This window comes from Nelumbo nucifera, chromosome 7, assembly GCF_055504915.1.
Source record: "Nelumbo nucifera cultivar China Antique chromosome 7, China Antique-T2T, whole genome shotgun sequence".
NCBI classification, from domain to species: domain Eukaryota; kingdom Viridiplantae; phylum Streptophyta; class Magnoliopsida; order Proteales; family Nelumbonaceae; genus Nelumbo; species Nelumbo nucifera.
The window spans coordinates 11,089,345-11,112,100 of record NC_142655.1 but is presented as its reverse complement, the minus strand read 5'-3'; the positions used below and the strand labels follow the sequence as shown (position 1 = coordinate 11,112,100).

The 22,756-nt window shown below is 36.7% G+C and overlaps 1 protein-coding gene, 1 long non-coding RNA gene and 1 pseudogene across 13 annotated transcripts; 2 read left to right on the top strand and 1 right to left on the bottom strand.

Annotated features, from left to right (window-relative positions):
• Positions 1–238: 238 nt before the first annotated feature.
• On the bottom strand, positions 239–5,266 carry LOC148790162 (uncharacterized). 2 transcript variants are annotated; one of them, XR_016078350.1, is made up of 4 exons: positions 5,076–5,266; positions 1,130–4,967; positions 929–996; positions 239–800 (listed from the first exon to the last, which is right to left on the bottom strand). It is a non-coding gene; the product is annotated as an uncharacterized LOC148790162 (long non-coding RNA). The 2 variants fall into 2 exon arrangements; XR_016078349.1 differs by having other exon boundaries at positions 929–4,967.
• Positions 5,267–7,502: 2,236 nt separating this feature from the next.
• On the top strand, positions 7,503–22,272 carry LOC104608848 (geranylgeranyl transferase type-2 subunit beta 1-like). Of its 10 annotated transcripts, none has more exons than XM_088891870.1 (12): positions 9,383–9,423; positions 11,380–11,477; positions 14,235–14,300; positions 14,401–14,551; positions 15,059–15,175; positions 15,400–15,466; positions 16,396–16,544; positions 20,578–20,711; positions 20,786–20,884; positions 21,037–21,112; positions 21,624–21,730; positions 21,836–22,272. In XM_088891870.1, exons 2-12 carry the CDS (start codon positions 11,418–11,420, stop codon positions 21,863–21,865), a joined length of 1,056 nt encoding a protein of 351 aa, XP_088747996.1. In that variant the 5' UTR covers positions 9,383–9,423; positions 11,380–11,417; the 3' UTR covers positions 21,866–22,272. The 10 variants fall into 10 exon arrangements, with proteins under 10 accessions (XP_088747999.1, XP_088747998.1, XP_088748000.1 ...); XM_019199701.2 differs by lacking the exon at positions 9,383–9,423 and adding an exon at positions 11,229–11,269; XM_088891873.1 differs by lacking the exons at positions 9,383–9,423; positions 11,380–11,477 and adding an exon at positions 7,503–7,586.
• On the top strand, positions 9,284–11,204 carry LOC104608849 (pentatricopeptide repeat-containing protein At1g77405 pseudogene; annotated as a pseudogene). The gene is made up of 2 exons (XR_016078675.1): positions 9,284–9,423; positions 9,739–11,204. The product of XR_016078675.1 is annotated as a pentatricopeptide repeat-containing protein At1g77405 pseudogene (transcript).
• Positions 22,273–22,756: the final 484 nt, after the last annotated feature.

Genomic DNA, 22,756 nt, shown 5'->3' with positions numbered 1-22,756 from the left:
GTAAGAGGATGCAAACTATGTAATTGCATGGAAAATTTTTGGTCATTGGCGTTTGGGGGGGCTTTTTGGAAATTTGACCTATGTGTTTTGAAAAATCCATTTTTATCAGGCTTTTTAAAAAGAAAAAACCTTTTTTATTGATCGACTGGTCACCAATTTTTTTCTTTAGAATAGCCTCTTGCAAACATGAAAAGTCAAATGTAGTTTTTTTCTGATTTTTCAAACTGGATATCTTGAATTTAGTATTGTGAAGACAGAAAATGTAAATTAAACCACTATATGGACATTTAATAGATTACAGAGGTGTTTTCCATTTTCAAACTCCACCCAAAAATCCAAAGAAGGGAGACTCTTACCAAAGGTGAAGCACAAACTTTAGATTGACTCTGAACAAGATCACCTTTGTTTTGCACTCCTAATTGAATTGCTACAATTTGTTCAAACAACATCAACATTTAATCTCTCACAATTGTATCCCCTACTCCAGCATACACCATGCAGTGGATCTCAAATCCTATTGATGCCAATTCACCATGGTGATGTGGAATTCCAGCTCCCCCAGAACAAACTTGGACCATTTTCGGACTTCAATGAGAAACCAGAGTCTCCAAAAAATGCAGTCCATCAAATTCCAGTGCAAAGCGGGTTCTGTTACTCTGCAACTTAGAAGGTTCATCAAGCGGCGAGATTTTCTCTTTTTCCTTCTCCTCTGAATATGTCGCCATTCTTAAAGAGGTCCTTCCCTCTGTTGTGATCTCTGTTTTTGAAATCTCTTCCATCGCCCATCCCTTGCTCCTACTCTGCAAGATCACAGATCCATTCAGTCAAACTAAAATTTATAAATGAAAAGAGAGAAAGGAAGGAAGAAACCAAGAAAGATAGGAGAAAACAAAAGAAGAAGAAACCCAAGAGAAGCAGGATAATGTACCTCACTGACATAGAGAGCCAAAGCAGCGATGGTAGAGAGCGACATTTGCAGTGGAGATCGATTGAAACCTATAAAAGCTCACAAGAAAAAAAGAACAATTCTTTCGATAACTGTGAGGAATGGTTCTGAATATTCAATTTATAGTTGAGAGATTACATGGAGTAATAATACAAAAAAGGTTCGAAGGTATAGGCAATTTACTTCTATTTACAGTGGGACTCAACTCGGAACTCCTTGTTGTGGGTATGAACTCTGTCTTATGAGTGCAACGTAACTGGGATTCTGCCGTAGTCCGTTCCCTAACAAAACTGAGCGCCGAATGGTTGACGGAAAGAAATATCTAGATAAGATAAAGCTCAGATGCTGAGATGGATTGGTGTTAGCAGTTTTTATGGGGAGAGAAGAAGAGAAGCGTGTCAAAGCCTCAAAGGACCACGTCTGTCTCTCTTTCTCTCTGTGTTGGCCCACAGAACAACGTGATCCAACCATATCTAAGGATCTTCAATCTTCATGAGGTCGGAAGTCCTGCACGAGGAAAATGTGGGTCGGTTGACCTTAAATAACGACAGTTCTGTTAGATGATGCACCGAGTCACCGACACCTGCACGTCTTTATGTAGGGGATCCATGCCAAAGATGCTTCTATAGGCTCTACAGAGAGATTTGATGAGCCATATCTACATGATTTCCTGGGCTGAATTCGTATTGTTCCCATCATTTCCTCATATATTTTGGGCTCATGGTTTAGTTATTGATCTCCTACAAGCAAGACAAGTAAATTTGTTCGTGGATATATGATCCTTCACATCTTTTGTATAAATAGTTGAAATGGTCATAGCTCATTGCTATGCTTGTGCCTTGAATTCATTGTTGCCATCAGCTTCTTGACCCCCTCTGAATTAAGTTGAGAAAAAACCCGAAAGCAAAATTTCATAGTGATTTGTGGTGGAAGCATAGGACAGGACAGTTCGGACCTGATTCATATTCAGCTTATGGGTCTAATCTGAATACGAAGAGTTATATATTTGGGGGTTTTCTCTTGTTTACCGTCTTTGGATTGAATGAGAGATTGAGTCACTTGGTATATTTGGGGTTTATGGTTATCTTTGAGAGAGGGTGTGTATAATTTTGAACCCTTCATCATCGTTGATTCTATAGTAGATTTCTGCTCCTTCGCCCATGGACCTAAGCTATAATGAACCACATAAATCTTGTGTCATCTACTTCTCTTTATTTCTATTTTTCATTTATTTTTGGGTGTCAATCGAATCTGTATCTCTGGGTTATGTGCAACACTCATGATTCTTGATTCCAAGTTATTTTGATGGGTAACTTCATCAACAACCTTCAAAAAAACAAATAAAAAAAGAACAAGGTGATGATGCAGAAAATATACCACAGTACTGATTGAATGGCTAAGAATGTAAACTGAGCTGGCTGTGGTTGGTCTATCCACCATTAAATAATGCTATGACCCATGAATCCAACTGCAACTTTGGGATCATGAAACCCACCTGAAGAACTGTGTAAAACAAAACTTATTTCTTGGGCTTGTTTTAGCTCCAATTGAACTATTACTTAAACCACCAAAAAAAAGGCAACAAATTATATGTTTCAGATTATATTTGGCCAAATTGAAAGATGTTGCCAAGATGTTGCCAAATTATATGTTTCAGATTATATTCAATGGTTAATCCATGCCCTCTATAGACTGAGAGTGTTCTAGACATCCTGAGACCCAATATCCAAGATGTTGCCAAGTTAAACCCATGAATAATCTCAGATGGATTCAACTCATTCACACCTATACACAATAATATTGGATGAAAACCCTAGAGAAATGAATAAAGGCTCTAGATGAAAGCAAAATATGTCTAGAAAGAAGTATATTTTTTCCCAATGCAGTTGGCCTAAAGGTTTGAAGTTGGTTTTTGTAATCAGTTCAAATTAATAACTCACATTTAGGTTCTGTTAAATGCCAGTATCTTGAAATTTAGTCCCTTGTCAACTCTGCTCGGACTTTTATCTTTAAGACTTCATACCTTTAACAAGATGCTAAAATTAATAAAATATCAAAAGTACAAAACCCCTAAATGAAATCATCGGGTGAACGGGAAAAGATTAAGAATTCTAATGTTGAATGGATAGTTGATTATTACTACACATTCTGAGGACATGCTGAATTAAGAAAAAAGGGATAAAAGAGGTAGTTTTGGAGCCCTATTCTCCTAATTCCCACGCATGTTGGGAAGAAATACATCTTTAAAAGGGTAATAATAGTTTTAATTTTGAGAAAAGGGGAGGTGACACAATTTTTCTAACTTGAGGATCTCAGCAGGCAATTCAGGTTGGTTGGTTTGCTTAAGATTCAAATCTTCTAGGTTGTCAAGCTTCCAAATGGACCTTGGAACGATCTTAACTTTTCCATCTCTTAAATAGTTTGACTGTAAGAGACGATGGAATTCTTTTGAAGAGTTTTCCAGTGGGTTCAAATTGAAACCCCAACACTTTCAATAACTGTAAACCCAAGCATATACGTTCATCTTCCAAATTGTACTGAGATTCTTCTATTTCTCCATCAATTTCCTGGCTGCAACATTGCCGTCTTGTATTTTATGGACTAAAAGAGACTCTTCCTCTATGCACCTATTTCCTTGGGATATTTAAAGAAAGTTTTCATGTTGGGAACAGATCAGGGCCTACCAGTATGATGGAGTAGATCAAGAATATACAAGCCTTGTTCAAGTCACTGGAATAAAATCTTTGTATTAAGGAGTGATAGAAAAGGCTCTGCTATGGGCAGAGTGGAAATACTCCAAAGGAATTGATTATAATACAAAAGTTCAGAAATTCAATAGCTCGTCATTATCTATTACTCCTGTCGTTTATTCTAAACTCTGAAACCAAAGATTCCAATTTAGAGGATTCCTTTCATGGAAGTTGTATATACCATATCATTCTTTATCTTTAGAATGTAAGCTACCTTCTTGAGCTGTTGTCAAACTTTGGAGTCTAAAATGTTTCCTTTCTTCTATTTATTTGGATCTGTTGTATGTTCTGCTCTTATAGAAAGAAAGTCTCTTCCTCTTATGCGAAAGCAACAAAAGACAGCCCCTCCAACCTTATCATATTTTGTTTAGTCATGACAGCTTCCTTATTTCACCATGAAGATTTTTTGTTTCTTTTCTCCCATTCTTTTTGGTGCATGCGGCTATGATATTGTTCACCCGATAGTGTGTCCTACTCAGCTATGGATGTCAATGGTCATGTCCACGACCCTCTATCAGTCCATGGTCCTGGGAGGAAGTCTGATAGGTTTAACAGAAACAACTTGCAATTCTAATCCCAAGTCAATTACACATATAAGAGGAATAGATCCGGTTTTGGGTTGAGCATGAATGACATCTTTCACAAATTATTTTAAATTTTCAACATTTAGGGCCACCCCTTCTCCAAAATCTGGCCAAGAAATAAAAATAAAAGATACAGTCCTCAGGCCTAAAGACAAGAACCTACTGGGCTTTGAACAAAAGCCTTTCTGGTAATTATATTCAATTAGGCTGTGTTTGATTTGATACAAAATAAAAGAGAAACAGAAAGTTGAGAGAATGTTTTAAGGAATTTCACGAAAATATTTAGGAATTTTACCTCAACCCTCTGTTTCTCTCTTCCTTTTCTATCAAACCAAACACAGCCTTCTAGTTCTGGTGAACAACAATTATATGGCTACCTTGGTTCTTTTTCTTTTCCCTTGTAAAATTCCCACCACTGATGATAAAAAATCCGGGCTATGGGTCCAACTCCAAACCAACAAACAGGAATTTTCAACGAGGGACTAGTGTCTCAAAGAAATGCAGTCCATCAAATTCCGGTGCAAAACGAGCTTCACTTTTCTGCAAATTCCCAACAGGCGCAGAAGGTGATGATCTCTCTTTTTGCTTCTCTTTCACTAAAAATGTTATCATTCTTAACAATGCCTCTTCCTTTGATTTGCTCTCTGTCATATTATTCTCCTCTGTGCCCCATGCCTTCTCCCAACTCTGCCAGGATCCAGACCCAGTAAACCGAATTAAATAAAGAAAAGAGAAAAAAATGCAGAGAAGAAAGAGGAAACCAAAAGAAAAACAAAAGCCAAAGCAAATGAGTACCTCCATGGCATAGGCTGCAAAGGCAGAGAAACTAGTAGATAACAACATCTGCAACAAAAATTGAATGACCACAAAGCCTTCACTGCTCAGTGATCGACAAGAGGAAACATCTGGATGGACTCCGACAAATGTGAAGATTGAAGGGCAGAGGGTTTTATAATTTATAGGGAGAAGCAGGATCTCTCTCTCTCTCTCCCAACAACGCCATACAAACGTGAGTCAACCGTTACAAGATTTTTCTTAAATTTATGAGGTGGAGTTTCCTGCACGAGGAAAATGTGGGACGACCTTAAACTTATTGACAGTTTTGTTAGTTAAGATTGAGAAATGATAATCTACACCATCATGTACAATCTTGATATGCAAGGGCCCATGCCTGGGATGGGCAGACAGGCTTGTGGGGGCCCATCTGAATGCAGATCACAATCAGATCTCTTGTTTTTGTATGGGCCAAGATATATTGTTACTCTTTTTCTTTTCCCAATCAACGTTTTGTCTGAAGCTTGGGTTTCTCAAAGAAAGAGATCATTAAATCAAATCTTATTTTAAGGGTAAAAAGGCATCAACTCCTCATAACAAAGAGGATAGCCTTCTGAGCTACCATGTACAAGGCATCATCAGAACCAACCATTGAACAGGTCCCACTTTAAGATTGTCTACACCAAAAATTAGCCTGATCAGATGGTCATAACTGTAGACTTTGAATTTCAAAACCAAACCCCACTGAACCATGAAAAGCATTCCCTTACTTGGAGCTTAAAAATTATCCACAATGTGGGTCTCAAATGAGTCCCGTTGATCAAGATTATTGTCATCAGATGTTGAGAATCATTAGCAAATCTTGGGTCTGGGAGGCTCGGATCTGCTACCCACAAGTTGTTTTCACATCCCTATTCGCTACCCACAGAAACCACCACCGTGTATTAGGAGCATCTCTTCTCATGAATGACAAAGGGGATATTCCCAGTGCACATTTGTAATGTCAGGTGGGTAGGGATGTGGGAACAGCTTGTGGATAGCAGATCTGAGCCTCTCCTTGGATTTGTATTTACACAAGAGTTCACTTCTGCTACGACATTTGTCATAGCGCATGGCTAAAACCGAAAATCTAAGCCTTTGATTTATTGTTGTGGCCCCACCAAGATATCAATTTATCTAATTCAAGGTGAGGCCATATAGGGCTGGAAATGGATTGAATTGAATTTAATAAGGGGTATATTTCATCCAATTCGATAAGAAAGAAATCCAACTGATCTGAAATCGATAAAAATCACATTTCTAAAATTATGATTTGCATTCAAATTCGAATATCTTATTGGATATCCAATTTGATTTGGATTGTAGTAAAAAAAACTTGATGATATAATATAAATAATAAGAAAACTCTTAGGCTCCATTTGTTTTCGATACAAACGCCGAACCGGGGTATTTATGTATCCCGGTTCGTTTTTGTGAGTATTTGTTTAATACGTAAAAACGTAATGATTTATCTGAGCAAAAATATATTTTCTGACACTTTTGTATTCTGAGAAGAGAGCATTACTGTACCTAGTTTTTGGATACAATTTTGTGTTTAACTTTTAGACTAAAGTTAAGGCATTGGAGCATAAGATAGTTGGAGCATTTAATGATGGACTCACACTTTGCACCAATTTCAAACAAACAAGACAAATGCAAAAATGATTTAAAACGTGAACCGTATTTACATTCATGAACCGAAAAATGGGTAAATATATAATGTACATATTTACGTTTGCATTGCAACCAAACGCAGCCTTAAATTCAATGACTACTGCACTTGGCACTCATCCCTTCTATTGATGCTTGATAGTCCTCCATGGTCCACTCCATGATTTTAAACTTTGACAAATAAAAAAAAATCACAGACGTCTTGATCTAGAATTAGGTTGCCTGATCAAAATATTTTTAAATTTCAACTGGAATCGGTTCATGCTTTTGAGAGATTCTTCCACTGCCTGCAGAAACAAACCAAAAAAGGAGTGAAAGGACAAAAAAAAAAAAAAAAGATTTGGAGAATCACTTGTCAAGCTATAGGAACAGCTTACTGCAATAGAACAAGTGTCTTTTATGATAGTCCAACCAACCTCAAATTTTCTGCCTATGAGATATTATTGAATAGAATAGAACAGTTCCTGCACCCAAGATTAAATAGAATAGAATAGAACAGATTTGTTTGCCTTGGTTACTCAAATTCCTTTGGTTGAGTAAGCCATCTCAATTACTTTGGTGTAGGATAAGCTGTCATCAAAGTGCTTCCACATGTTACTAGGGACACTCCTCTGTTTTATAGTCAGTGGTGCTTCTTATCTCTCTTGGCTTTGTCAATGAACACATGTAGAGCTAGCAGGCTTTAATGCCCTGTAAGCCATGCACTGATAAAGCTATAATGGTTTTATAACCTTGATACATCCAGAATGTTTTAACAAGGCTTTAAGAGCATATATTCAATTGTTTCTACAACTTGAAAACAGCATTTCTGTATGTACAGAGGTAAGGTTGCGTAAATCTGTCGCTCTCCAGACTCCGCATTGGGAGCCTCCTGAACTGGGCTGCCCTATATTCAATTGCTTCTACAACAATATACTTTGGATTTTCACTAATGAGATGCCCCACCCCAGAGCATGGTTCACAGCTTTTTCATCCATTGCATCTCCAAAGGATTAATTTGATCCTGTCAACCAGTGTTAAGGCCATTTAACATTTCAGCATACAAGTATTCTATTTATTCCTTGCAAGTGATTCTTAATCTCTGCATGAAGACGCATCAATTTGCATTATGCAGCCTATTTCTTTTTTATTTTTAATTTTTTCAGTCCTAGTGGTTATCTTGTGACTAGATCTCCTTCAGAACCTTTTCCATAACTGGTGCCCTTCGAGCCAGGAGAAGGGATGGCACATATCCACCAGATTTCTTGATTGAAACTGAACCCTCATCAACAATAGGAATGAACAACCTGTTCTCTTCTGTGGGCATTTGGTTTAGGTGATGGGATGTACTCAGATCACTCTGCACTGCAAATGGATTTTGACATACACCCAAGGTGTCTCCACTCCCCAGAGGAAGGCCGAATTTTAGGATACCAAAGTCATCATCTGAAGACAACCCTTGTCCAAATATATTGGCATGTTCCTTCCTTTTGTTTATCCCAACAAAGTAATCGTTCATGAAATTAGACCCCCCTAACAGTTGTAGAGCTAGAACAGGAGCTGAAATATATGCAAAAACAAACTTATCATCATCATCATTATCATTACAGATACCAAGCTCCTCTCAATTTGTTTTCCTAGCTGTGACATTTTAACCATAAATCAGATAGACATTGTATGATCATAGAGATTTTCAATGAATGCAATGAACTTTTCACTGGAGTTTTTAATCCTTTTATCTTAACAGAATTTTCTTTATTTATTATAAAAAAAAAAAAACAGAATATGGCAATTGATGCAGTCATTGGAATCAGAACATAGCTATACCAATTACCAAGAACTTTTTTAGAATGACGGAAATGTGAAGCTTAAAAAAACATGCTAAAGTATTTTGCATTCACTAGAAAATCACATATCACCGCCTATTGTTCTAAAACATCATGGTCACCATTGACATCTGGTCCCAGTTTGATATTCTTGTTCAATTGAAAGATGTGAGCAGAATCATCAAAATTGTGTTTTCATATATTTTTTACATCCTCCTGTTAGTATATTGTTGATCTATTTAATTGGCAACTTTCTCTTAATCATATTAAAAGGGCAGAAACATGTGGATTATAGTAGGTTTTAAGGAAAACACAAGAAACTCTTGCCAGATATAATTCTTCTTCCTTGGATCTTGAAGCTGCAAAAGCTGAAGCCTCTGAATTGGTCTCCATGGTGGACAGTAGATGCTTGAGCTCTTCATTCTTAGGACTAATAGAAGCTAGAGGATTTAGCTTACAAGAAGTAGGGAAACGATCAATAGAAGCATGGATTGTTCCATGGACAACTCTTTTAACACCTCTGATATCTCAAGGAGAAAAGATCAAAATTCACAAAACTGGAGTTTGGACACTCTCATGGATCATTCCAATTTCCACCTTGTTCAATTTGTCAATTGTCATATAGGGGGTATCTTATCAATATGTTGAGAAGGGTATTTTTGTCAAATTATTTTTTTAGGATCCACAATTATGATATAGAGAAAAAATGGTTTTTCCCGTTTCCTGTTCGGCTCGTGAGTCGTGAAAGCCACAACTGAAACTTACGTTCTATTCGGTCTTTCCGATACGTCTGGCAAAAATTAGATCGAAACCCACTTCATTTCCACTGTCGACTGAGAGAAGCATCGATACAGGTATGTTCTTTCTCCATCCTTCAATCTTCCATTATTTTCATAGTTATACGCATTTTTCTTCTTCTTTTTCTTCACAAGTAATAATCGAGACTTGCCGTTCATCGTCTTCTACTTTTTCATCGATACTCAATAGTTCCGTAGGGTCAGGGTTTAACATTTGTTAATGTTCCACATATTTCTCCACGTCCAATGCATCGATTTCGGAGTCCGCCCAACTAGTTTGCTGTAACTAGATCTCAACTGTATTTGCTTTCCCTTCCAAAAACTCTCTTTTCTTTCGTTTTCACAGTGAGGACTGACCAATCTCTGTGACAGTGAAATGCTGGTGTCATCCTCATTTCTGAGAATATCAAGAGCTGTTGATTTTCTACTGCTGTTACTCCTCCCAAAGCGACAACCTCTTACATTCCCTGCTCAAAGACGTCGATACGCTTCTTCCCCTTCAATTCCCTGGTCAAAATCTCCCCTTTCTCGTACTTCCTGTGTGAGCCAAGTGATGGTTGTTATGCTCCAAGACAGACCTTTTGATGCTCAAACCGCCGCCTCAATTACTACGCTCAATTTCAATCCATGGACTGTTGAGACTGTCTGTGAGCTTTTGAGATCCATTCCCAGATTCTTTTTCCAATCTGCTAGATCAATTGGACGCCAAAAAGGTTTTAGACACTGGACACCTCTTAGACAGAGAAATCTACGACTAGAATCTGATAATCTTCGTGATGGTTTGCGTTTTTTGGCCCTGCTGCATACAGAGATCCTGAGAAGGTCAACTTAGGATTAGAAAAGGCGTTACATTTTAATTATTGGGTTGAATGCCAATTTGGATTTTCTCATAATGAGAGTACTTGTAGGGAGATGGCCTGTGTATTGTCCAAAGGGAATAGGCTGAAAATGCTGTGGAATTTTCTTAAAGAAATGGCTGGAAAAGGGAACAGGCAACTTGTGACAACGGCTACTATCACTTGTTTGATAAAAGTTCTTGGAGAGGAGGGCTTAGCTAATGAAGCATTGATAGCATTTTATCGGATGAAGCAGCTGCATTGTAAACCTGATGTTTATGCCTATAATACAGTCATATGTGCTCTTTGTAAGCAGGCAAAATTTTTATTGGAACAAATGGAAATGCCAGGTTTTAGATGCCCTCCTAATATATTTACATACACAACTTTGATTAGCTCTTATTGTTAAGCATAGCATGCAGACTGGGTGCCGCAAGGCCACCAGGAAGAGGTTGTCGGAGGCAAACCACTTGTTTCGGACTATGTTGCCTAAAGGTTTCGCTCCTGATGTTGTTACTTATAATTGTTTAATTGATTGCTGTTGCAAGACCTATAGGATTGGCAGGGCATTAGAGCTTTTTGATGATATGATTCAGAGAGGATGTAGCCCTAACCGGGTTACCTACAATTCATTTATTAGGTACTATGGAAAAACTAATGAGATTGACAAAGCCATTGAAATTTTAAACAGGATGAAATTGATGAACCATGGGATACCCACTACAAGCTCATATGCCCCTATCATACATGCATTATGTGAAGCAGGAAGAGTTCTGGAAGCACGGGATTTTCTTGTTGAGATAGTTAGGCGGGTCAATTCCTAGAGAATATACATATAGATTGGTCTGTGATGCACTGAGTTCAGCAGGTGATGATGGATTTTCTGATGAAATTTGGAGATGGATTGATAATGGGATCAAGAATAGATATAAGCAAGTGATACGGGTGAAACCAATAATGAAAGGTAGTTCTGTTACAGCAATGGTTAAATCTAGTGTTTGAGTGTTTGGAAATGCTCAACCATGCTGAAATATGAGAACATTATCTACTTGTGTAGTTTTCATCAAGTAAGCATTGCCATCATGATTTTCTAGATCCTAATCAATTATTCTAAGCATAGACTCCTAATTATTTATTTTTCACTAAAATGGAATGCACATTTCCCCATTGTCTACAGGTTGGTCAGTCATAAATTATAAGCTTGAACTCTGATTTATGCACTTCAATGGAGAACAACAGAGGCAGAGCATAATTTGCTTCCTGGTTTGTAGCTTGGTAAGTCCAGTTTAGGTGAATGGTGGGATATCAACTAATTAGCTGTGGTTTTCTAATTTGGTAAAGTGTGAAGTTCCTCCTTAGGTATCATGCGAAAATGATTCTCAGAGAAATAGAAGGTTTGCTAAACCGAAAAACCTAGAAGTTTCAATGTCTTAGGTATCAATGCAAGAATATTTTGACTGAATTTATGGTTGTGGTTCTCTAATTTGGTAAAGTGTGAAGTTCCTCCTTAGGTATCTTGCGAGAATGATTCTTTTGTCCAGGGAACTGTTGTACTTAGTTGTTTCTTTGAAATAAAATCTTGCCTTACTTTTTCCAAAAGAGTGCAAGAATATTATATGTTTGGCTGATGTTGGCCAATTTACTACCTGTCATGTTTTACCTTTGGGTTGTGGGAATAACTTGGCCTAGATCTGGAGTTTGCTTACTATCCACTAAATATGACATCGAGAATTGTTGAAAATGCTTTGCCACCATCAGTGTCCCTATGCCTGACAAGGATGCCGGCATACCAGAGAACTAATACCCAACAACAAAACATCAGGCCATATATGGATCCAATACCTACTCCCTTTACAATTCCACTTTTTTCCCCAAATTGACAGCTTTTGTGAGTGACCTGGAATATTCTTCAATTGCTTTGTCCTCCCCCACAAAAGAATACATTGTACGGACCTGTGAAATAATATGATCCAGAGAAAATTATATCAGTTTAATGTGAAACAAGATTGGAAGACTAAAAAGTTTAGTTAACTTCATGGGCCACTAATTTGAACTTAATTGATGCCATTTCGCTTTCACATATGCTAAAATAATCTTCTCAACTATATGCAACAGGATTTGTATTCTTGTCATAACCCTCCAACACAGACTAAAAGGGAAGCAAGTAATATCCTAGAAAGGGTTTATATACTAAAGAGTTCTGTTTACCAGGCTTGATCAACTCTAATACTTGAGTGAGGGTAGTGTCACCATGCAATCAAGCTTTTAAACTCTGAGGGCAATATCTATCAGATTTATTTTGAAACAGTACATACACTTGCATTCTCCATATTACAAGGTTCAATGTCCAAACTATTATTGTAGGTGTCAACTTGCATGGAAAATGATACATGATCCTCTGAATTACAATCAACCCCTTGAATTCCCAAACCATCATAATCATCATCCCTATCTTCAGTTGTTTGTTTTTCATGGATTATATTAGTTGGTTGGTCCAATAACTATGAAGTCTATGAACATAATATATGGATTTCAGTGTTTTGAGATGTGTTTTAATGGACTTGGTTTCAGTGTTAGTGGACTTGAAATGTCGGCTCTTGTCCCCTAATGTATGGAACTATGTGAAGTCCACATTGATTTTTTGTATAGGCGAATGCATAAGTGTGACCATAGGTGATAACCACATATGTCAATGTGTATATGGGGGCTACATTGATATCTTGTATAGGGAAATACATGAGTGGGGTCCACTTTAATATTTTGTGTAGGTAAATGTATAAGTGGGACTCACAAGTACCATTTGCATGTTTGATTGTGTTACCAGGTCCCACACATAACATTTCACACGTGTGTAAGTGCAACCCACAAGTATGCTTGGCAAACAATCTTTTGGTCTTTCTTTCTTTTGAGAAGATCTTTGAAAAAAATTGCAACCAAACAGTCTTTGGTCTTTAAAGATCTACCTGTGAAAGCTCACCAGTCTTTTGAGGTCTTGAGCTTTTGGAAGATCATCCTAAAAAGACTTGCCAAACGCTTCCTCAGTCGAAAGACTATTACCCAATGTTGCTCCCTGCTATCTCATTCAGGAGGGCTCTTTTACAAGAGGGATTTTTTGGCACAATTTGACAAGTATCAAATACGATACCCGTACACTAGGCATATTATACAGGTATCCAAGCATCATAGTGATGGAGTAGTGAGACGATTGTTGTATTGGGGGATGAGTACTAGAGATGGTCATAGACTCATAGTTAGGTTATTTTTGTCTAGAATTTGCTTCTTTCTCCTTGTAAGTGTTAGTTTCCTATATGATTTTAACTGAAGGGCAAAGGCTGATATTGAGTATGCAAGGTTAATTTTCAGAACCTTTTCTTTTCTTTTTTTTTTTTTTTTACTTTTGGTGTTACTAAGAAAGCAGGAGAGGTTCCTGCATCATGTATGACAAACATTTGACTAGGAAAGAGAAAAAAATAAAAAGAAGAAAAAGAAAAGCAAGGGAATGTGATTTGAGTGGGGCTGAAAATTTTCTTTGCTGGGTTAGAAATGACAGTAGTGTCCATACTAATTCAGTATCTTGTGATGAGGAACTTGTTGCAGTAGCTCTAGATTTCATTGAAAACTATGGTTTAGTGTGGAAATTGATTTATTTTTATCTTAATTTATTTTCTATCTTGATGCATTTTTTTATTTTTGTGAAATTTCTAATGTAATTTTGTTTTTTTTTTGTATTTTTGGGTTTATTCATGTAAGTTTTTATGTTTCATTCTGTGTGGATTGGGTTGGACCCAATCCGGCCCAATTGCATTTTAATTGGACCGGTTTGGACTCGATTTGTATGGGTTCAGATCAGATTGGGTCTGGTCCATTTGTAAATGGACCTTTGTTCGGTCGGATTGGATTGGTCAAATCCTGTCCAATCAACACCCCTAGCTGGACGTTATTTTATCTTCCCAAATAGTATTTTATTTATCTATTTGAGGCTTTGAAAATAGGTGTGAATTTTTATTCTACTTTATTTATTTATTCTTGCAGAAAGGTTTTACAATGGGGGAGCTTGAAGTGGAGAAACATGCTCAATACATTTTATCAGTTGAGAAGGTTGGTTTTCTTAATGTTTCCATGATTCTTACCTTGAAAAGTTTTGGTATGATCATAACTTTTATACACCCTTTTTAACCTTTGGCAATCTTGTTCTTAGAGAAAGGATGATTTTGAATCTGTGGTGATGGAACATCTAAGGATGAATGGTGCATATTGGGGATTGACCACTCTGGATCTCCTGGGAAAGCTTGAAACTGTGGATAAAGATGAAATTGTTTCTTGGGTCATGAGCTGCCAACATGAATCTGGTCTGTTACTAATTCTGCTCACTTCATCAGTCAGATTAATGTCTAATCAGATATTATCATACTTGCCTTTTTGTCTACCTTGTATGCTTTAGTCATAAATGCGATGCCTTGTTATTTGATGGGTCCACCTTGGATTCCATGTGCATTAAGATCCAGAACATGTGAATGATAATAACTTTTTCCAGTAGTTTCTGTAATTAATCTAAATGTTGTTGACAGACTGCCAGTAAAGTAATGGCTAAGTAATAATGTTGCCCAGCCAAGTCCTTCACCAAAGTCATCATGTTATAGGCCATTTGTGGCTATTAAGCAGTTATCCACAATAATCTTAAGGCCTTGTTTTGATATAACCATTAAGTATATTATATTATATGCAATGACACTATTATTCTCATATTCCTTTGCTTGGGGTGGAGTGACTTTTTTCGTATGTGATAGTAAAGGGAAAATTTTATTAAATGTGAAAAAAAAACATAATGACAATGGTTGTATATTTTGTATATGCAGGAGGCTTTGGTGGTAATGTTGGGCATGATCCACACATACTGTATACCCTTAGTGCTGTGCAAGTTTTGGCTCTTCTTGACAAATTAGATGTTCTTGATATTGATAAGTTGGCAAATTGTATCCTTTTACCTCCAATTTTGTGTGGTTTGAGATTTCCTCTCAAGATATCTTCTCTTTCTTAATAGATGATTATCCTGTTGGGAAATTGGGAATGGAAACAGTCAGACTTTGGAGAGCCACTAACCCTGAATTGTTAAATGATTTCATTTTGTATAATGCCAATCCTCAAGTGATAGGTTGCACCTTCATTCTTTTCTTGTTTCACTTGATTTTACTTTCAGATATTGCTAGTCTGCAGAATGAAGATGGATCATTTTCAGGGGACATGTGGGGTGAAGTTGATACAAGGTTCTTTGTTTTTGCTTTTGTGCCCTTTATCTTCCTCAGTTTATTTAACATTATGTCATTTCTTTGCATTTTTATTGGGTAAACTATTACCCCCTAAGGATTCTAGCAATTATCCTGAGAATTCATTAATCACTCTCCTCACCACTTGGGGATAGATTGTGTCTGCAAGGGGTTGCAGCCTTCTTTAATGGTGTAACTGTTTTATGTTTGTCACTGTCAGTGGGGAATGAATCATAAGAAACCTTATAGGTCAAGGCAAGATTTACCCTCTTTTTATTGTAGTCAAGACATAGAAGCTTAGGGTCTTTCTAGGTGAAGCATGGCCTTGGAAATGTCAACATAGCATTAAACTTCATCCTGAGTTCATGTGAACTCTATATTTTACATGGTAATGAATTTTTTCCCAGTCATATTAGGCATCCAAGATTTCTGTTTTATTTCTTTTTAATTTAGAAGATTTCTATAAAAAAAGTCTTGCTTTGAATGTGTGGCAAGGATACTTGGGCTGAAACTTGCCAAAGCCTAATGACTAGAGGATGAAAAGAGGAATCCATGGGGCTATTTTCATCTCCACACCATGTTGCCATTAAGAAAATACCTGGGTTGTTTGGACTCCTCTAAGTGAGTCAACTGGCACCCGGAAAAAAGGCGAGTCAACTGGCAAATCCATTCCATATTGAAGGGCAATTCCTCTTCCCACTTAAAAGAAAAGCCTTTTAATGTAAATGGGACCCTGCAGATGTTATGCCAACCCTTGACTAGTTGGAAAGATCTGTATTACAGAATATTACTTTTTAACTGGTGATATTGTGTCCTAAGTGTCTGAGGGGTGGCCAGGCAAAGTGGTCACCTGGTAGTTGGTTTGACTTCATTTATTGAAGTACTTTTCTATCAATGAGTTCTCTAACCAACTTTGTCTATGTTTGTAGATTCTCTTATATTGCAATATGTTGTCTCTCATTATTACATCGTATAGATAAAATCAATGTGGAAAAAGCTGTGAATTATGTTGTGAGCTGCAAAAATTTGGATGGTGGATTTGGAAGCATACCCGGTGGGGAGTCTCATGCAGGGCAAAGTATGTATGAGAAATGTAGTCTGCACTTTGTATTGCAGTTTGGATTTCTTATTAGTATATTATTATCCAAGTATATGCTTTACTTGTAGTAATTTAATCATCCTGTTCCTAGTAACCATGTAGAAAATTACCAATTTAAAACAAGTATACTCTTTCTTTACCCAGGAGTTGATATCTTATCATTGTATAACTCATGTGCATCTTGACAGTAGGGAATTTGTTGTTCCTCTTAATATTGTGGTAATTCTTTATATTGCAATAGAGAATTATGCTTCTTTAACTTATCTTAGTGTGGGAACATTGGAACTTTCTTCATTGCACTCATATGGTTGTTTCAGTGTTTTCAACCCATTATTGCCCCAGCCAGTCAAACTGATTACCCATTCAAAATTCCAGTTCCAATTTACCTTTAACCTGCCATATTACAGAAAACTGTTGATTCAATTAACAAACTTTCAACCTTGGTCATTGGACCGCTGACCTGTTTAGCCTGTTCACAGGGTTACTAGGTTTGTCTTTTTTTTGAAAATTTTAAATTGTTATGACATTATGAGTTGACCTGTTGACATGGACGGAGGAACCAGTGAACTGTCCACCTGGAGGGAAAAATGGTTCAGCCTCTTTGCCGGGTTTTAATATATTGGGTTATTTAGTCTGTCCTTAATTTTCATAACGTTCTGGGGTAGTGATTATTTGATAATTTAAGCATTAAGAATCCCATGCATTTTGATGATACCACAATGATTTGCCTTTTTTATCAGAAAGAAGGATTTTTATTAATTTAATAACAGATTACAGTACTTTCCTGAGTATAACAAAAATTGAAAGTTCCATAAAACAAGGATCTTTAACCCTCCTTTTTAGTACAGCCAGCTACAGTTTTGCCCAAAAGAGAGAATGCCTATCAACTCCCTATTTTTCTAGGATATATGCCAATCCATTTGCTGTCCTTTTAGTCCACCCAAAAGTAGAGTTGAAACTCTTAGCTAGTGAGTCAATCTCCCTGAAAGCAAATCTATACTTCCATGGTGCTGAGTTTACTTTCTTTGCCCAAGAGATGACCAAAAGTGAGTCCCCTTCCACTTCCAGTTCTCTAGCTTCTAACTTCACTGCTAATCTCAATCCTTGCAGGAGTGCCAATATCTCTGCCTGAACCGAGTCTGCATACCCAATTGGTCCTGAGAACAGTGCCATGATTTCTCCGTGATGGTTTCTGAATACTCCCCCTATTCCAGCCCTCCCTGGGTTCCCAAAGGCGCTACCATCAAAGTTCAGCTTCAATTTGTTTGGCTCTGGTGGTTTCCTATCTATTTTGATAATTTGTTTGTGCAAATCCATTTGTGCCACTTCCTTCCATTTCCTTATTATATCATTTGTTGAAACATCTTTGAAGAAATCTACTGTTTTTACCTAGTGAGCAGATCTGATTTTTATTGTTTCAATTACTTCCTCTTTAGATCTGCATTTTTCAGTGAAAATCCTTTGATTTCTTTCTTCCCAAATGGTCCAAACTACAGCTGCTCTTGTTACCCTTCATAAACATTTTTCCTTTTTTTTTTCTATTGCCACAGAAAATTGGAACTAAATAGGCTGACCACATTTTGTGGGGAATCCCATTTGCATCCAAAGAGCGAGGAAAAGTATTCCCAAACGCAAGGCACAATAAAGCAAGAAATTAGTAAATGAGGGTGGGTCTCACCATTAGTCAAACAGAGGATGCAAACATGAGGAGAGAAGCACTTGGCTGACCTTCTTTTCTATAGTAAATCACAAGTGTTAATCTTTCCAAGGAACACTTTCCATAAAGAGCCTGCACTTTGGGAGGGATTGGCTTACACCAAATTTCTTTCTCATGACTTATTTGTTACTTTTTCATGTTACCACTTCTTCCCAGCAATGTTGTTAAAATCTTACAATTTACTATATGATTTACGATTTGAATATTGAATCCCGAGGGTTTTGATTCAAATCTTATGTTTGAATCCTCTTCTGCAAAAATCTTACAGTTTTTGCTTGAACCTTAAGATTTGATTCATATATCTTACGATTTATATGATTCATTGTGATTCAAATCAATTCAATTAAGAATTAGTTCTTTACTTTGTCGTTTTGTTTTGGTTATATTAGTTTTGTCAAGGGTGACTTGTTTTAAAGACTTTACTAGAAATTGATTTATTTACGTTATTTAAATCCATATATTGAGTTTATTTTCTATCATATGTTGAATAAAGAGCAATTGTATGTGGGTTATTTGACTTTAAAGTTAAACTTGATTATATTATCTTAGACTTCTGTTGCATAAGTGGTAAATTCTACTGTTTTAGGTACATATATGGTAGATACAACTTAAAAATAGGGTGGAACACTTTATATCTATCTATCTATCTCTCTCTCTCTCTCTCTCTCTTTATATATATATATATATATATATATATATATATATATATATATATATATAATTTTTTGACAAATTTGTAAAAAATATAAATAATCTTACTATTTACGATATGATTTGATTCACTTTCTGTATGATTCATGATATGATTACGATGTTCAGAAAATTGCTTCCTAGAGACTTGATTTTTATCTTTGATTAGGCTTTGTTGGTACTCATTAATGGAGATGATTAGATGCTGTGTTGCAATAATAATAACATTATCATGCATGTTTCTTTGAGATGAAAAAAAATAATAAAGAATAAAAAACCACAGTTTTCTAAATAGTTGTCTTGATTATGTAGTATGATGAAGGCTGAAGGCATGTTGTTAGTGGAAAAACTTTTGGTAGAATTTCTTGTATAACATAATTTACCCAATTAGACTGGAGCTGGGTTTTTTAGTCTTTTGGTAAGCCCTATTCAGGATATCACGTAGATATTCCCTTAATTGCATCTTTGCTAGGGGCAAAGAAAACCTTTTGATTCTGATTTAAAGGTAAATGAACAGAGTATTGGTAAAATTCTGGTGCATTTCTTCCATGGTTTAAGATAAACTAGGAGAAAGAAACAAATGGATAACCTTTTTTCTTTAAAAAATATTTAAGTAGGGACCTAGGACCATAATCAGCCAAATTTCATAAACAAGGCTGAAGGTGGTTTTTCTTTCTACTTAGAATCAAAATTTTATGAAATAGAGAACCATAAACCACTAAGTTTCATGAACAGGGCTGTAGATGGTTTGTTTCCCTGTACAAGGTCTAGCTTCTGTAGAACTTTATGAACTAATGAGGCATAGGGAACCATAACTAGCCAAATTTCATGAACAAAGCTGTTTTTGGTTTCATTCCCTGTGTAGAATTAAGATTTTATAGAAGTTAATTAATGAGATGTAGGGAAGGGATTAAGAAAATCTTATGGTTTCTGAGGGGAATAACAGTAGTGTATCAATGGGTCCCGAGGGAGGAAAATGGGCTAGCAGATTCTCTAGCTAGACAAGGGGTTGAAGGAATTTTCTGCTTCCAAATACACACCCAAGGGGGGATTCTGCATTCACCCACATCAAGTTTTGGATCATGGAGCTGACTGTAAGTGGGCCTTTATTAATTAAGACAAACTTAACTCTTTTAGAGCCTGTTGCCCATTTAAATGGACTCTACTACAGGCCCATTAAGTGTTAATGACATGCTATTAGGGACCGAATCCCTTTTAAATCAATTTAAGGCCTCCTGCCTACTTGAAAAGGCTTTACTGCAGGCCCCTCCCTTTTTTTTAAATAAAATATTCCAACCGACCTATAGAATTGGGCCTAGAAGACTGGTCTGGAAAGAAAGGTTTTACAGCTCTGGGAGTAGCCTAATAGTCTGCTCCCAGTCCAGAAAAATTTGAGGCTTTAACACATACCCACAATTTGCTCTAGAGCATTGGCATGACTACCGGTTTCAGTACATTTATATGTGCATGGGTTCCCATTCTTGCTACATAATTGGCTTGGGCCACTTGGCATCTGTTACTATATGCCCATTTTCTTTTTTGCATCAAGTTCAAATTAGGCTTAAAAGTTAAAACTAACTTCTGTGTCTTGCAATGTCATTGCAGTATTCTGCTGTGTGGGTGCCCTTGCTATAACAGGGTCTCTACACCATGTTGACAAGGACCTTCTTGGGTGGTGGTTATGTGAACGGCAAGTTAAATCTGGAGGGCTAAACGGGCGTCCTGAGAAGCTTCCTGATGTGGGTGCACTTTAACTGAGTATCTTAATAAACGCCAATGCCTACAGTAGATTTATCCATCTTCATTTCTTCAGGTTTGCTACTCCTGGTGGGTTCTTTCTAGCTTGATCATGATTGACAGAGTACATTGGATTAACAAGGAAAAGGTTGCAAGATTTATACTGGACTGTCAGGTTGTTGATGAACTCAGTGACCTATTTTCTTTTCAAGTTATTCAGTGGGAAGTCTTAAATGTTGAACTTGTTATCTTCTTGGAACTTTCTATCTTTAAAAATCTGATCTTGACATGCACCTTGGCATTGACTTTCTATCATTAAAAATCCAGGACAAGGAAAATGGGGGAATTTCAGATCGGCCAGATGATGCTGTTGATGTTTTCCATACATATTTTGGAGTTGCTGGTATGAAAAGTTGAATTTCTGCTGTTTTTCTCTCCTAATTATGTTAGGGTTGTAAGCAACCAAGCTCATGAGCTCAGCTTACATGGGACTGTGTTTAATTAAACAGAGTTTGGATGGGCTTAGCTAAGCTCAATTCTCTTGGATGCTGTAAGATATATGATGTATAACTAGTGTGTTGAATGAGATAAATACAAATATTATATGTATTTTTTGTTTTGTTTTCTTTTAATATATATTATTTATGACTATGAGGCTCGGAATATGGGCCCATTAGCCTTGGTGTTTACAGCCCCAACTATTGGTTTTGGTTATTATTTTGTTTCTTATTGTCAATTTGGTAGTGCTGATGTCACATGATAAAGTGCAAAAAAGTTTTTCCTAATGCTCCCCTATCATGCGTCCATTGTTATTGGAGACACTATTTAATGGGTCTAAGGACTCCAACTATTAAGATTTCAAGATTTAAAACATTGAATTGCCATGAAGGTCTTACTGATCAAAATTTTGCTAGTATCTGATAATGACTTCAGTGACTCGTGTACTCCTCTTGAAGGGATCCATTGCATGGCCATGGTGGATCCCAAACCTCCAGTTCTGTTTTATATAGTGATGGAATTGGTAGGTTGACCCCGTTAAAATGTTAGCAATTCCAAGAATGCAGGGCCAGGCTTCACTCTTCCAGATTCCTAATATCTTTGTATCCCTTTTTTTCTGTTAATGCAGGACTTTCACTTCTTGAATATCCGGGATTAAAAGCCATAGATCCAGCCTATGCTTTGCCCGTTCATGTTGTAAATAGAATTTTCTTTGGCAGATGAAAACTTGTCCAGCGCAGCAGTCAATTCCTCACAGCATTTGAGTTGTCATACATATCATTTGTTCAGTTTGAACTGAGGGAAAGCCACAACTGAGCACATTGGCTAAACAATTTGGCAATGGATTCATCGAGCTTACATGACACTAAAATGGCTTTAGCTCATATTTCCCAAGTTGAACAGGGATATTAGAAGTTGAGTTAAATTATGCTTGGGGATGGGCCTTAATCCCATGTATTTTTTGGTCCTTCAGCAGTTATCTACTTTCTCTAGCATTGGTTCTTGTATTTGGCTTGTGTTACTGTTTGATTTACCCCCTATAAGGCATAGGAGTTAGATTTAAAACCACTGTAAGTTTATGGTTAATTATGATTCATCAAAAAAGTTTATGGTTAATTATGATGGTATAGGATGGATGATTCGAAACGGTAGTCTTTCTTTTTTAGCTTTTTTTTTATACAAGGGAAACAGTTGTTTACATTTTTTTTTTTTGTTTTGTTTCTCCATGTCGCGCCATAAGGGAATCAGATTATTAATTCCCCTTGTTTCATAAACGTCAACAATTGGGGCCCTGTCCCTGCAACTACAAGAGAATCTATGGTACACCATTGCAATACAGTCGTAACCAACTATGATCTTTTGCCCTTTTATGCTGGTCAGGCTATCAAATTTATTTATCTCAGTTCTTTAAATACAAAGAATACCAAATCTATGATACGGGCCCGAATCAATACGATACGCATAAAAAATACAGTATGCACAACTTTTATGTGTTTCCTATATTGATTTAAAAGATACCGATATATCGGGCATATCGTATCAAAATTTT